Source organism: Carettochelys insculpta, chromosome 2 (assembly GCF_033958435.1).
Source record: "Carettochelys insculpta isolate YL-2023 chromosome 2, ASM3395843v1, whole genome shotgun sequence".
Lineage (NCBI taxonomy): Eukaryota > Metazoa > Chordata > Testudines > Carettochelyidae > Carettochelys > Carettochelys insculpta.
The window spans coordinates 206,259,865-206,276,378 of NC_134138.1; the positions used below are offsets into that span (position 1 = coordinate 206,259,865).

At 42.3% G+C, this 16,514-nt stretch overlaps 1 protein-coding gene across 1 annotated transcript in view; it reads left to right on the forward strand.

The window, feature by feature from the left end:
- NGLY1 (N-glycanase 1) overlaps positions 1-16,514 on the forward strand; it is a 53,731-nt gene that overhangs the window by 1,502 nt on the left and 35,715 nt on the right. The window contains exons 2-4 of the mRNA XM_074984439.1: positions 159-401; positions 3,283-3,397; positions 9,371-9,613. Of these exons, the coding sequence (XP_074840540.1) occupies positions 274-401; positions 3,283-3,397; positions 9,371-9,613 (486 nt within the window). The 5' untranslated portion in view covers positions 159-273. The remainder of the gene's footprint in view (positions 1-158; positions 402-3,282; positions 3,398-9,370; positions 9,614-16,514) is intronic.

The window sequence follows — 16,514 nt, forward strand, 5'->3', positions numbered from 1 at the left end:
AATGTTGTGTCTCCACCTCGTTAGCAAAGCTGATGAGGGTTTTAGAATAATCAGGCCAGTGGGGGGCATTTTTAATATTGTTTCCCAAACATGCTTTTAGCAGGCTTGGACAACATGCTGGTAATAACACTGGTGGCATTACCCCATGTCTACCGCAGGTGGAGCAGAACTGTGACATCTGCTTGTGCTGAGGAATTGCTGATGAAGCTGCTGGAACTGAGCAGGGAAACTTGCCTGCCTACTCTGCGTCAAGCCGTTGGGTGATTAAGCACAATGGCCACTGCAGGGGGTCCATCTGCATCACCACGCTCTTCAGCTGTGAACGAACTCTGCCAGAATGCCCGAGACACCTTCCTGGAGGCTTCCCGGCTGTTGCTCACCTATGCAGATAATATTATCAGGTGAGCAGGGCAGACAGGCCCATTAAGTCACAGTGGCTGTGCTGAGCAGGGTCAGTATGGCCACAGTCCCTGTGGCTTGTATAAAGCTTCTGTATCATGGTCTGCAGACTGGCAGAGGCACCAGGGTGGGCACGACCTGGATTGGGCATGCAGCAGGAAGAGGTGTTGTCTCATCAGGGGAAGTGAAAGCAGTGGTTTAGCATGTGCTGGTCACTGATCTCTTGAACTTTGTGCTCCTGCCCCAGCTGGGTCAGTTGCACTTGCCACCCATCTTGTCTGGTCAGGGTTGATCTTGTGGAGTTAGATTTTGTGCCTCTGGTAAAGGCGCACAAAGTCAATTTTTCTGGAGTCTGCAGCCAACCTCCTGTACACCTGCAGATATTTTGATTCTAGCTATGCAATTACCATAGCTAGAATTATCAGAGAGGTAGCTTCTCACCCACAACTTTCAGATTTGAGGACAAATTATACCTTCAAATCAGTGGCAGTGCCATGGGCACCTGCATGGCCCCACAGTACGCCAACATTTTTATGGCTGACCTGGAACAACGCTTTCTCAGTTCTCATCCCTTAGCTCCCCTCCTCTACATGTGCTACACTGATAACATCTTCATCATCTGGACCCATTGGAAGAAGGCTATTGAAGAGTTCCACCGTGATTTCAACAGTTTCCATCTCGCCATCAACCTCAGTCCACACAAGAGATTCATTTCCTGGACACTACTGTGCAGATAAGAGACAGTCACATAAATACCATCCTATACTGAAAACCCGTGGACTGCTATGCTTATCTACATGCCTTCAGCTTCCATCCAGGGCATACTACACAATCCATTGTTTACAGCCAGGCACTAAGGTACAACCGTATTTGTTCTGATCCATCAGACAGAGACAAACATTTACAAGACCTTTACCAAGCTTTCCTCAAACTACAATATCCACCTAAGGAAGTGAGGAAACAGATTGACAGAGCCAGACAGGTACCCAGAGGCCACCTGCTACAAGACAAGCCTTGCAAGGAAAACAAGAGAACACCACTGACCATCACATACAGCCCCCACCTAAAGCCTCTCCAGCACATCATCAGTGATCTGCAACCCATCCTGAACAATGATCTTTCACTCTCACAGACCTTGGGAGGCAGGCCTGTCCTCGCCTACAGACAGCCTGCCAACCTTAAACAAATCTTCACCCGCCACTACAAATCACAAACCAGTTGCTCTAGGCCTGGAACCAGCCCCTGCAGCGGTCCTCGCTGCCAACTCCGCTCACATATCTACACCAGTGACATCATCACAGGACCTAACATCAACCATACCATCAGGGGCTCCTTTACCTGCGCATCTACAAATATAATATATGCCATCATGTGCCAGCAATGCCCCACGGCAATTTACATTGGCCAAACTGGACAGTCTCTACGTAAAAGAATAAATGGACATAAATCAGACATCAGGAACGGTAATGTACAGAAGCTTGTGGGGGAACACTTCAGTCTCCCTGGACACTCAAGAGCAGATTTAAGGGTGGCAGTCCTGAAAACAAAGAAATTTCAGAAATCAAATGGAGAGAGAAATTTCTGAGCTGCAATTTATTTGCAAATATGATTCCATTAACGAAGGATTAAACAGAGACTGGGAGTGACTCGCAGCTTCTCTGCCCTGGGTGTTAAGATCTTCCCATTAGACTCTGACAATGGCTCATATGCCCCTGTCTGATCTGACTTGCTTTTTCCTCTTTTGGTATCTACTATTGATAATGGGCCATTTCCACCTTGCTGAATAGACCTTGTCAGCTCTGGCCCTTCCTTTTTCTGGGACCCCATTCTTTAAATACCCCTCTCAAACCAATCCCCACTCATGCATCTGATGAAGCAGGTCTTTGCCCATGAAAGCTTATGATCCAAAATATCTGTTAGTCTATGAGGTGCCACAGGACTTGTTGTTCTCATAGCTTGAATTGCGTATTTGCAGTTGACTGTAAGGTCTAGTGTAGACCAAGCCTTAGACTGCCACTCTCTCCTTCCTCAGCAGGAGCTAAGTTTCTCCCTCTACCATCCCTCTTGCTGTGTTGTCCCAACCAACATATTACTGCCATGTGCTCATGGAGCTGCCCTCTGGATGCCATACCCCGCTAGGATTAGACCTGGCTTTGTGACCTGCCTCCTGATCCCTTGCTTTGGCACCTGCCTACCTGGCAACATCATTCCTACTTCTGGAGGGGGGAGGCCATGCAGCTGACTTTAATGAATCAGGTGCTTTTCCCACCAAAGATGGGCTTTGTCCATTTCACACCTGTTCCCCAGGAGCACATGCAATGTGTGTGGTTCAGATGCTTATGCCATGCCTATCACCAGGGAATTTTTTCCATTGCACAGTGTTTTGTCATGGGGGACTTAGTGAGGAGTATACAATAAATGGCCATTCATCCCAAGTTTATTAGTCATTGAGTAGGATCCTGTTGTGCTAGGTGCTGTACAAACACACACAAATGGCCCCTAGCCCAAGGAGTTTACAAATGGAAATGTAAAACAGATGGACACAGACACATTGGGGAGAGCAAGGAAACAATGAGATGATATTGATCAGCTTTCTGAGCAGTAACAGGGGTTTCCTAATCTTTGTGTCAAGCGTTTTTGTTTGTGTTTTGTTTTTTGTTTTGTTTTGTTTTGTTTTTTTGATAGTGGTGTAGATTTAGAAATTACCTTTCATGTGCTGCCTCATTTGGTAAGTGAACACAAATTTCAATTTCTTAGCCTCTAAAAAATGTTAACACCTCGAAAAATCCAGAGATGTGTTACTACTCACAATATAAAACAATATCAAGTTTTTTTTTTGCTATGACAGATGCTTATTCATTTAATTGTTTTTATTCCTACCAGACACCCAAATGAAGAAAAATACAGGTCTATTCGGATTGGAAATCCAGCATTTTCTACTAGGCTGTTACCTGTCAGAGGAGCAGTTGAATGTTTGTTTGAAATGGGATTTGAAGAGGTGAGTATTCTAGATGTTTGGCTTCCAGGTATGGTGGTGTAACTTGAGTATTTATTCCATCTACCGTGTAATAGATGATTTGTTCTTCTCCTCATTCACGCTTAACCTTACAATTGCAAGCTTAGAGGGCCTTCTCTTGGGACTGCATTTTGGCGTGGTGGGAAGACTTATGTGTTCCAATCACCCTGAGAGTTATGTTGCAGGAGTTTAACTCCTGGTAGAGCCACTCCAGCTGAATGAGTCAGAGTAGACATTAGAACAAAAAAGTTTGTTATTGAGAGTAACCAGACTAGTGTAAGGAGAAGGCATATTTTGTATTCAAACTGAGGTTTTTTGTCCTGCTAGCCGGGTATGGCCTTTGGACTTCAGTGGAGCAGCTGCTTTCTCTTTCAATCTGTATTGGCACTCACAAGCTAATTTTGGCAGTGCTGCACAGCCCAGACACCGGGGTCTGGTTACTTGGCCCTCAGTAGGTTCTGCAAACGGTTTTCTCTATGTATTTCACATGTACCTCACAAAGAGCTTTGCTGTCACCTCATGAGTTGCAGTGTTCTTTACCAGTGGAGAAAATAGCCAGCAAGGAAAAGAGAATGTGACTGGTTGTGCACAACCTAGTACTACTTTAAACAATTTTTTGTGCAGTTCTATAGTCCTTAAATAGACTTTCTCCCCAGGGTAAGAAGCCTTTGTTCAATCTCCTCAGCCCCATGGCAAACTAAATTCAAGATGAATTCCAGTACCAGGTGATGTGGTCACAAGTTTTTCTAGGACCAACCACAGCTTGGGCTTACAGAAAAAATAAAATCATTCACAGTTCATTGATTTGAGTACTGAACGATTAAGTTCCTAAAGTATCACTAATGGCCCTCATTAACACATTTAGAATTAAACAGATTCACACTTTATATTTCTAACGTCACATACAAGAACGATACATGCAATCTGCTGAATATATCATACTTTTGTGCAACTTTTAAAATGTTGCATGACCTATTTTGCATACAGCATATTTGCATTATGCATATTCGTATGCCAGTCTTCCTGAAGCATGGAGGGTGCATGACCGTTACTCTTTGCTATCTCTTCACTCATTCTGTTCTTTGAAAGACTTATTCTTTCCTGCAAGCTGCATGGAATTTTTATAAAGACCCAATAGAAGCTCAACTTAAATGTATACCCCAAAATTAAAAGAAACATACTAAGAGAGCCAAAAAAAAGTGCCACCATGGCTTAACAACTAAGTAAAAGAAACAGTGAGAGATAAAATGGTGTTATTTAAAAAGTGGAATTAAATCCTAGTGAGGAAAATAGAAAGGAGCATAAATTCTGGCAAATTAAGTGTAGAAATATAATTAGTTCGAAAAAGGAATTTGAAGAACAGCTAGCCAAAAACTCAAAATAGGAATTTTTTTTAAAGTACATATGAAGCAGGGAGCCTGCTAAACGAACAGTGGAGCCACTGGACTATCAAGATGCTAACTGAGCACTGAAGGATGGTAAAATCATTGTGTAGAAACTAAATGAATTCTTTGTCTGTCTCCATGGCTGAGAATTTAAAATTCCCAAACCTGAGCCATTCTTTTTAGGTGACAAATCTGAGGAACTGTCACAGATTGAGGTGTCATTAGAGGACGTTTGTGAACAAATTAATTAACAGTAATAAGTCGTCATGATCAAATGGCATTCACCTAAGATCTAAGAACTCATGTGAAATTGCAGAACTACTAACTGTGGTTTGTAATATATCCCTTAAATTGGCTTCTGTACCAAGTGATTGGAGGATAGGTAATGTGATGCCAACTTTTAAAACGGGCTCTAGAGGTGATTGTGGCAATTACAGGCTGGTAAATCTAACTTCGGTATTGGGTAAATCACTTGAAAATGTAGTAAAGAACATTATTGTCAGATGCATAGAAGAACATAATATCTTGGGCAGGGGGAAGTCACTGTGGGTTTTGTATATGGAAAAGGAAACCATGCTTTACCAGTCGACTGCAAGTTGAACCTCTGTAATCTGGCACTCTCTAATCCAACATCATCTGGCATGATTTTAGTTTGCCAAGTGTCCACTAATCATGGGTGTGGCCAAGTTTCCTGTGATCCCCTAAAGTTTGTATGCATCTAAACAAACTTCAGCTGTAATTTACCACCTGAGTATCTTCTAAGACCCCAGTAAGCAGTGGACATATTGGTAATGATGCTAGACAATATTGACCTCCTGTAGTTTGGCAAATTCTCTGGTTTTGGCACCAGTCAGGTCATAAGGGTGCTGGACTAGAGGGGTTCAACCTGTAGAATATTTTGATTGGGTCAACAAGCATGTGGAAAAGGAGGATCCAGTGGATACTTAGATTTTTCAGAAAGCCTTACACAAAGTCCTTCACCAAAGGCTCTTAAGCAAGGTAAGGTATCACGAGATGAGAGACAAGGTCCTCATGGATTGATGACTGGTTAAAAGATAGGAAATTAGGGTAGGAGTAAATGGACAGATTTCAAATGGACAGGGTTAAATAGCAGTGCCCACCACTGAGGTCTGTGCTATTTAACATATTCATAAGTGATCTGGAGAAAAGAGGTAAACAGCTTGCAAAATTTCAAATGATGCAAAACTTCTCAAGGTAGAGTCCCAAGCAGACCTTGAAGAGCTCCAAAAGGATCTTACAAAACTAGGTGAGTGTTGGGAGTCTTATGATGTTGGTGGGCAACAAAATGGCAGATGAATTTCAATGATGAGAAATGTAAAGTAATGCATATTAAAAAACATAATCCCAATTATATCTATGAAATGGCGGGGACTAAATTAGCTGTTATCACTCGAGATATTTTGGCATCATTGCGGATTGTTCTCTGGAAACACCCACTCAGTATGCAGCAGCAGCCAAAAAAGCAAAAAATGTTAAGAAACATTAAGAAAGGCATAGAAAATAAGGCAGACTATTTTATTGCCTCTGTATAAATCATGGTATGCCCACATCTGGGATACTCTGTGCAGATGTGGTCATTAAGATATCTTGGCATTGGAAAAAGTTCAGAAAAGGGCAACTGATGATTGAGCTTGGAAGGGCTGCCATGTAGAGAGAGATTAATAAGACTGGGACTTTTCCGTTTGGAAAAGAGACATTGAAGTGGGGAAACGATTGAGGTCTATAAAATCATGTATGGCTTGGAAAAAAGTAATAGTTATTTACTTCTTCCAGTGACACAGGAACTAGGGGTGACCAAATGAAATAAATACGTAGCAGCCTTAAAAACCAAACGAAAGGAAGTACTTCACACAGTGCACAGTCAACCTGTAGAACTTCTTGCCAGAGGATGTTGTGAAGGTCAAGACTATAACGGCTCAAAAAACAGCTAGATAAGATTCATGGAAGAAAGGTCCATCAATGGCTGTTAGCCAGAATGGGCAGGGACAGTGTTCTTTGTCTCTATTTTTCAGAAGCTGGGGATGGATCACTTGATGATTGTTCTGCTCATTTCCTCTGAGACACCGGGAGTTGGCCACTGTCAATGAATCTTTCGACTGACCCAGTATGGCCATTCTTATGACAGCCAAGTGGAGTCATGGGAAACAGGAGAAGAAGCTGCTGGGGTCCCCAGTCACAAATCTCCACTCTGGCAGTGTCACACTGTTGGTTGACTTATCATTGACTTGGAATGATCTTGGAATCCATATCCTTCTCCTGCAACTAATCAGCCCTTATTAAAGATAGTGCTGCACTCTCCAATTCTGGGAAGGAGGAGAAATAGATTACTAAACATCATCCTTTCCATTATCAGTTTACTACCGTGCTGCGACTAGGTAGTCTTCAGTGTGCAGTTGAAGACCAGTGCCACACACAGAACACTGAACTAGGTGTCCTGGAATGTCCACATTCTTTTGTGATGTTGAGGGTTAGAAAAGCACATTGCACTTCCTGGAAGAGAACTTGCCACGTACAGTGTTGATACAGCTGCACCAAGTGAGACACTTCTCCCAGACAAGTCCCACCTTGAAAAGGTCTGTATTGAATATACTTTTACTGAAGAGGCAAATCTTCAGAGGAATGGAAACCCTTGAGTGAGCTTTGCTATTTGGATGTCTATTGTTGCACACATCTTGCTGTACCAAAAGGAATAATCATCTGATTATCTGTCACCTCAGCGTGACATCTGCAAGAAATTGGTGAATATTGATGTGGGTGTAAATGGCACGCTGCTCCTCACAAAAGTGTATGGAAAACTATCTAGCCATCAAAAACGTCTTTCGGCAAGCACCAAAATGCAGAACAACTTTGGTGCATCTCCGCTCTGATCATTGGCATTTAACTGACTATATCACTGCATACTAGTGCAAATCCTTGAGATGTCAAAAACACCTTGCAATGCAGGGAGCATGCAAGCAGTCTGATCAGCAGCTCGTGAGATATGAAATGACATGATCCAGTTGAAATGGTGAAGTTGTTGTCAATCTCCAATTCCAAGCTCAGTGTGCACATGTTGAAATCTGAGCTCAAGTGTACAAAGCCTGTTTTAAGAAAATGAAGGTCTCATCAGTTTTTCTGGGATATAATAAATGCTGACTCTGCCTGGTAGTCATTTAAGGAAACAGTGTTCAATGAGTTTGAAGAAAAAACATCAGGAATGGTTTGACAAAAATGATGCTGAGGTAAAGCAGCTCTTGAGATCCATTCATGCTTTTCACACACAGAAAATTTATCAACATTTATTAAAAAGATGGCTTATTCTTGTATAATGTGCAAGCTAATCATTGAATATGAAGGATAGCTGGGGAACAATGAAAGCCAAGCACCTTCTATCAGTCGCAGACCAAAAAAGGCTCAACAGTTTTCTGGTCAGGCAAAGACTGTATGGCCTGCAATCTAGGGAATTAACCTATCTGGAACACAAATATCTCACTGCCACTGACTGATCACGAACAGATTCTGTAACCAGGTGAATATTTATTGTTATGAACTGCCCATGCATTACATTAGCATCATCACTTGATCTTGAACAACTTCCTATTCAAGTCCAATTCTCAATTCCCTCAAATATATCAGGCATATGGAAAGCTGTCAAGTAGTGCATCAGGTCCAGATGGTATTCCTTCAGAGATCTTCAAACATGAGGGCCACAGAATTATAGGAGTAGAATTGAGCTGATCAGGAAGCTTACTGCCTTCTGCTTAAAGTTTTGGTAACAGGATGCTGTGTGACAGAAACTTAAAGATGTCAACATTATCCATTTTACGAAAGGGAAGCAGTCATACTACTTGTAAAAGCCATTGTGGCATTTCATTTTTTGCCACTGTGGGAAAGATACTTGCCTGTGTCACGCTAAACTGATCACTTTGCAGAAAAGATTGGCATTTAGGTAGTGTGTGGCTTCCATTGTAGGCTTGGTATTTCCAGTGTGATCTTTTCAATCCAGCAAATACAGGAGAAATGTTGTGAGCAAAATCAAGATCTGTATGTAGTTTTTGTCCCTCTTACAAAGAGCTTTGATTCTGTAAATCGAGATGGCTTGTTGACAGCTCCCCACAAATTTAGTTCCACCCTATAAATTTGTCAGCATTATGAAATCTTTTCATATAGGAATTCAGGTTCATACCCTTGACTAATGCTGTTCTCCCACCCACCCCCCAAAAAGAGTAAAACAAGGCTGTGTTCTTACCCCAATATTATTTAGCATTGTGATAGCAGCACTAATAGTGGTATTTATATGAAGTACTTTATGGAGGGAGGTGTCTTAAATGTGCATCACAGGTGTGTGAAAATAAAAGTTAAGACAGCAAATATTTCCCACTTTCTCTTCTCTCCTTTTAATCCAAGCTGAAGATAGGCAAATGCATCTAGAAACACTAATCTCTTGTTCAAGTTTTCTTGTATCTGTAAGGGTAAGGATGCCTCTTCTCCCTGCAGCAATGCCAGCATTATTTCATTTGTATGCACTAAATATAGAAAAAATTAACTTTTCTGTATTTCTTAATTTTAGGGAGAAACTCATCTTGTTTTTCCTAAGGAAGCCTCAGTTGAACAATTACATAAAATCCGAGATCTGATTGCTGGAGAGAGAAATACCAGATTAAGTGAATCAAGTCAAACCCAAAAATCAGGATCTTTTCAAGCTGTGACCAGCATGCAGCCTGTTGTATCTCAGTCTTCAAGAGCTGCAAACTCAATGCCAGTCCTTGCAAACGGCCAGATACAAGCATCGAATGCACAATCTACCACAATGGTAAGCACCTTTTAAGCTGTCCTATCTGGCTATTATGTAAAAGGTACTGTATTTCTAAGACCCAGAAAGAGTTTCATGAGGGCAGATGTAGAAACATCTATAATACTGGGGGCAACTGAAAATTTGATTCCCATGGTACTTTCTTGGGAGCATCTTTATGCCGTTAACTTAATGAGATTGTGGAAATTCTTTGTCTAAATCGATCCTTACTGTTCATTGTGGTAGGGATGCAGCATAAACAAGTCACACAATAGAAAAGGTCTTAGGGTGTGCAATCTCCAGAACAAGATTCACTGAATTTATATTTAAGTGGTAAACATTTCCAAAGTTACAATGGAATTTTCCACAAATAATGGTCCATCCAGCTCAGCAACTTGTAGCCAAGAGTGACTAGTGGAGAATGGTTCAGAAGAAAACTTAGTTTTTTTTAAAAATCCTGTTTGTGATAGGCAGGGGAGGTTGCAACCTGAACAGAGCCTTATGTCTCTCAGCTACCCTGATGGCCTGTGGCATGGTTGTTCAGCTACCTGTCATTGGAAAGGGCAGTGCTTTGTCTCACATAAGTCAAGGGCAGCTCCTTCAGGAAATGGTCACACATTAGACTGCCTGATCTTCTCTGCAAGATTTTTCCATAGCCAGGCCCCCTCAGAATGCTTTGTCCCCAGCTCTCACATTGTCTCACATCAGGACACAACATTTAGGGCATAAAGAAGAGTGCAGATGTTGCAGTGGTTCATGGGTCAATATTTGGTATTTGCTGGTGCTGCAGTTTGATCTGTTGATTGCTTTGAAAATTAGGATAAAGGCCTTCAAACTGGCATCAGAAACTGCCTGGGAGCCAGTGGAAGGACATGAGCACAGGCTGAAATGTGCTCACAGTGGCTTAATTCACAAAGAAGGTGGTCAAATGCATTCTGTACCAGCTGTAGCCTATGCACTGCCTAACACATTTAGATTCAGATGTAGTGAATTACAGGATCCCATATAAAGGTGACAAATACATGATTACTGTAACTAGTCCTCATTGGAGAAGAAGGGATGATATTTCCTAGCAAGCTGGAGGTGAAAAAAGGCATTTCTGGAAATTGTGATCCAGGCTTACCAAGGAGGAAAACAAGAACTGAAAACTCACGTCCGTGGCCATGGGAAAAAATACCTGTTAGTGCCAGAAGAGCAGTTTCTGCCTTGCTCTAGCCCTGAGCCAGATTGTGAGGCAGCCAGGATGTTGGCACTTAGTAGGTACTACTTTCTCAGTTGTTTTTCTCAGGAGACATGATGATGGTTGAGAGGTCTTCACAGTCAAGTGTTGACTTCTTGAAGAGTGGATTAACTGTTCTGTTTTTTTTTGTTTTGTTTTTTTTCCAAGGTGCGTTGTAGATGTTTCTCTGAAGGAGGCTTGATTTATTCTGTTAGGAGGGGCATGGATCCATGTAATAGATTGTGGGTCTGATTTTTTTTTTTTAGGGTTTATTGAGCTGTGTCATGAGCAATGAAGCCAAATTCCAGGGTGGTGGTCCGAGGGAATTTTTTTCTAGGCTCCATACACATATAATTGATCTTGTCAGTGGAATACTCTGAGAGCTCTTCAACGTAGTCAGGGCTGAGTCTGATGTCTGGGCTATACTGTTCATGTTGATTAGACTGTTTCCTGCAAAATAGCTGTGCAGATTGTTCTGTTGCATTACTTGCTGAATACCCTGTAGTGGATGTTTTGTCACTGGAGTGGCACAGTCCTGCAAGTGGTGTTTTGCTCTCTTGCAGAGGATTTCAGAATAATTTTTGTGCCACATGCATTCTAGCTTTCTGCATCTGCACTTCACCTGCCTTAGTTCTTGATGCTCTTCAGTGTTGGAGATGGGAGGGGGAGGAATGGGTGGCTTGGAATCATGGTAGTGCATGACAAGTGGTTGTTTTGATATAGTAACTCATCCAAACTTTTCCTTGTGTTTAGGTGACTTGTTTTCCTAGGGTGAGTTGAAAGAAACCCCAGATTCTTCAGGAATTTTCAGGGATGCAGTAGTAGTGGTTTGAAACCCTAAACCTGAAACCTCATCAGAACCCTAGTGGGAAGGGAGAATGCCTGCTCTCTCTGCCCAGATGAGGTGATGATCATACCAAAAGAGTAGTATGTACTTGTCTCTCATACCCCATTCTAGGTTGAATGAAGATGAGGTCCAGCATATTTCCAGTTGCATAAATCGGTTCAGAGAATGCCTAAGAAAATCCAAGTGGTTCCACGTGGGCCATGAGCTCATATGCCACTGTGGCATTGAGGTGGTCTATAAAGGCTGGTCATTGTAGACATGAAATCTGTGGATTCTGGTACCATGGTGGGCAGCAGCAGCAGTTCTGTAAGAAAGTTGACTCTCTTTCCATCTGGAGATCTGTATACCACTGGGAGTCCTAGGTCGGCCCCCCCCCCCCCTTTTTTTTTTTTTAAACCTCAGAGTCTATATGAGTGCACTGAAATGTTTGTTTCAGGGATGGAACATCTTCTGAATAAAATTATATTCAATAAATGAACGGGTTTGCTAAAGTTGTACAATAGTTGACCATTTACAGACTGCAATTAGCTTTTCAAAATAAATTGTTTAAAACCTTTGAAGCCGTGAGGACTGGAAAGTTGCTGGGGAAAACTAGTTTACAACAGGGCACAGGAAACACTGGCACTGGAAAGATAATTGCATCAATGTTCTGCAGGCAGAAAAGGCCTCCTTTTTCAAACTTTGGGTATATTCAGAAACTGAGGAGTAGGCTGGGTCTATCTACGACATCAGGGTTGGTCTTCTGCTGCACAATGCTGTGTGGCAGATGGACCTGGACTGTAGTGTGCAACTCTGCATGTTTCTGATTGCTTAAAGTTTCAAGCCTACAATTCTGCATTATTGTCATTTTCATGTACTCAGATGTGTTTGACTTTTGCTTCTGCAAGATTCAAAACTGAAAGGTGTTTGTTTGAAATTACATGTTTAACTTCCGTGAGAAAATACCAAAACAAAATATATAGAGACATTCAGATGTTTGATATTGTAGTTACACATATTAGTGTTACAGCCACTGCCCTTTTACTTGTATTATGTATAATCATAACTTAACCTATGAATATGCTATTTTATGTAACTATCTGAATATAGAACTAAAGCTACATGCAGTGTGTGCGCATTCATGAAGCAGCTTTTTAGAACAGAAAATGATGTAAACTGGGATGAAATAGTGTTCACCAAAAAAATCATGGTTTTTATCCACCCTCTCAAAAACTGTCTGATAGGTACTATGCCTTCCCAAATTCTTCCCTGACTTATCCTGCATGCGTCTGCATTGAGGTGAATCAGGGCAAAGGTTGACCTATTTTATGAAATCAGTTACCTACTGATGAGCTCTAGGAAGAGTGAAACCAGGTCTTCCCTGTTTCAGCAGTTACAAAAAGTTCGTACTGGTCCTGTAGTACCGTCCTGCAGCAAAAGGGTCACTCTTGAGTTTCAAATAATGCTGTGAAAGAAGCTCTCTTCCTGGCATTCTCCCACCCATCTATGGTGCCACATTTGCCCTTTAGTTTCCCACACGTAGGGGTTCTCAGTTCTGCTGAACAATGCTACCAACTAAAGAATACTGTAGACTCAGAAAAGATTCTGCAGTAGTGATACACACTTCCCAGAGTGTGCCCTTCCCATATGCTGAAAGGGTGGGCTCAACGATAAGTTTAGCTTTCATGTCCAATTAGTCTTTAGCTATTTTGGAGGCTCTTTATCTGGCTACTTTTTATATAGCTTCTCTTACCTGTCAAACAGTAATACAGTAAACTGTTTAATCTGGTATTCAAACAATCGGAATTCTCAACTGGCATTTTGTCCTGTCCCAGCTATCTCCGCCTTACTCTGGCGGCCTCTGAGTGTGTGCATGCCCGGTGACTCCTCTTCTCTCCCACCCAGTTCCGCCTCCCAGAATGGCTGCACACCAGCAGCTCTCAGAGCAGCATGGTAGCCAGCCCCATCCTGCCCAGTGCCTGCCACTGGTAGTGGCTTCTCAAGCAGCTGTGCGGGAGCTGACCCCAGCGGTAGCTCCCCGTTCGGTGCCCGCCATGGCTCCCTGAGCAGCTATGAGGCAGTGGCTCCCCTCCCAAAGTCTACCACCACGGTGGCTCCCTGACTAGCTGCAGAGTAGCTGTCCCCGGAGCAGCTCCCTGTCCAGTTCCAGCTGCTGGGAACAGGTCCCTGCATGGTGCAGCCATGCCTCATTCGCTGCAAGTGTCTCACTGCTGTCCTCACCAGGTAATGAGGGCACAGTTGAGCAGGAGTTGGTGCTTGGCAGGGGGCAGGGAGTAGAGAGAATTTTGTCATCTGGCATATTTAAATACCTGGCAGCCTCCTGGTCCCTGGGGCAGCTGGATATGAAAGAGTTCACTGTGCTTTCAGACCAGGAAAAATTTTATTGGCTGAAAACTGGAGCAATCAAAAGTCTGGTCTGGACAAGCCAAAGCTGCATGATTTGCTGGTAGCCAGCCAGCCCTCACTTTAATTTTCCCATCTCCCTTTCCTTTGTTCCCCTATGTGCTAAATGGGAGAACGGGGAATGCTTTTGTCTGCTCAGCTGAGTACTTTCATTAGAAAAGGTGCCACAAGTTTAGTAGGGTTGTAATTGCTGTTGAGTGGTGATTAGAGAAACTGACTGGGGAGCACCAGTTCCCATCTTCATTGGTTTGTATTTATAAGGCACCTAGTCTGACCTTGTTCACAGCACAGTCCTGGATTACTTCCTGCGTGGTTAGATAGGCTACTAAAAGAAAGTCCTGGGTGCACTCAGTAACTATATGTCAGAGCAGCAGCTGCTTCTAAAAGGAAGAAACATACAAGAATCTTTCTTTCATCTAGGTGTCAGGTTGGTTTTAGATGACAGGGAGCAGTGGCCTGCTATCCTCTCCTGCTTTCACCTCTGACCTAAATATATGCAAAAAAACCTCTTGATCTTCCTTTATTGGAGTAGAAGGTTCGCCTTACAACACATCTTAGTCCCGTCTTGTTAGTTGTAATACTACAGTCTGTTCATTACAAGTAACAACATTTTGAGAACCAAGACTGTTACCAACATGCATTTGGAAATGGAGGAGGGTATCTAATGGTAAACAAACATGCAATGTCAAAAAAGTGTGGCATTTACATAGTGCAATTTAGCTTTAAAAAGTGGAAAAGGATTGTACTAAACAACCATACTGGATGACCAAGTAGGTTGTCAGTGGACAATTCAGTGAACAAGTTTCCTTAGCCAGGAAAACAGTCACTGGCTACTTAGGCAGATTGACTAGTGAACTGTAAAAAGCTACACACTTCATTATTAAGCCTCCCCTTAGCAAATTCTGCTTACTTAAGCAGTTACATTTTTTTTATCTTCATGGTAACAAATTATTAATGCATCCAGTTATGTTCAAGGTGCTTTCACAATCTCATTCTCGATGTATGTGTTGTATTTCCTGTATTGCGTGTCAGTTGTGTGCCTGGGCTAAACTGCCTAATGCAGCTGTTTGTTCGCAGACAATTTACCTATTCCAGTTTAGGACACTAAATGGGCTTTTAAAAGGTGACTTATGATAAAAAATGAGTGTATGCTCTGGCTTGCTGAATAAACATCAGCCTTAGCAGGAGCCAGGGACATATTACATGCACGATCAGTGAGAACACAGCTACTCTGAGTCCAGATCCATATACTTTGTCACAGGAAAAATTGATAAATTGGAGAGCATTCAAAGAAAGGCAAATAAAATAAGGGAAAATGATAATTTGAGTGGGTGAACAACATCTGCATAACTCAGAGGTGGCTAAGAAAAGATGAAAACGATCCACAGCTACTGGAAGGCTATAAAGGAGCTGGATAGGAAGGCTCATGGGAGGACTAATGAGTAGTAATGGAATAAATGCAAATAAGGGAAAGTTTAATTTGGATGTCAGGGTAAATTTCTTAACCCTGAGATCCATTAGTGCATGTGAGTTCGATAAGCAGCCCACTCGACATAATGGCCCAGTTCACCCTGAGTAATCTTCACCCAAAGTGTTTTTTTCATCAGACAAGACGTGGGGTTGAGGGGAACGTCACCCTTCTCTTTGAGACATGTTACACTCAGACCAGCAGGATGCTGATCAGAGGAGCATTCCTCAGATATGCAGAAGTGAACTGGAAGTGCTTTTGATGCGACTCAAATCTGTTTGTTGTCTCCATCGTAGGTATTGACTAAACTGAGATAGTAGCATGGGAGCCAGAGAAGATAGGGGCAGGAGAAGGTCTGGAGGGAGCGGTGATCTTCCTTCTTTTGTGGCAATGCACATACTGAACTTACAGGAGATGAATGGAGAAATGCTGAGGGTACATGGCAGCATTTGACTGCCAATCTCCTGTTAAAACCCAATCAACTTCAGTGCAAAACAGCACTGGCCGATACCAGCTTTGGCGGTAGGTAATAAAAGAATGTAACCATCAGGAAATGTGACCATTCTGAATGAAAAGCAGTAGAAACAGAGCATGTTAGTTAGAGAGAAGTATAGCGATGGAAAAAAGGAACTGCTTCTCAGAGTACTTGGGGGAGTTGATGCTATGGTCATAGAAATCAGTTTCTCTTCATAACCAGGTTTACTGGAAGCCAGTATTGGAGGCTTAAAGAACAGAGGCTGTTCACAGCAGCTGTGTGGAGTGAGTTTAAGCGATTGACTGTGTAATTTGAAGGAAAGATCAAGTCCTCATAGTGAAGACAAAATTGTTTATATGCAATTGTCTGAATGCATCAGCTGTAAGAATGTTACATTCTTGAGGTTCAGGGTCTCCAGTGTTTGCTTGGAAGAGCTTGCTAGCCACCAAATAAATAAAATGAAAACCCTAATAATTAGTCAGAATTATGTGATCTGCCGTTAAAATGCCC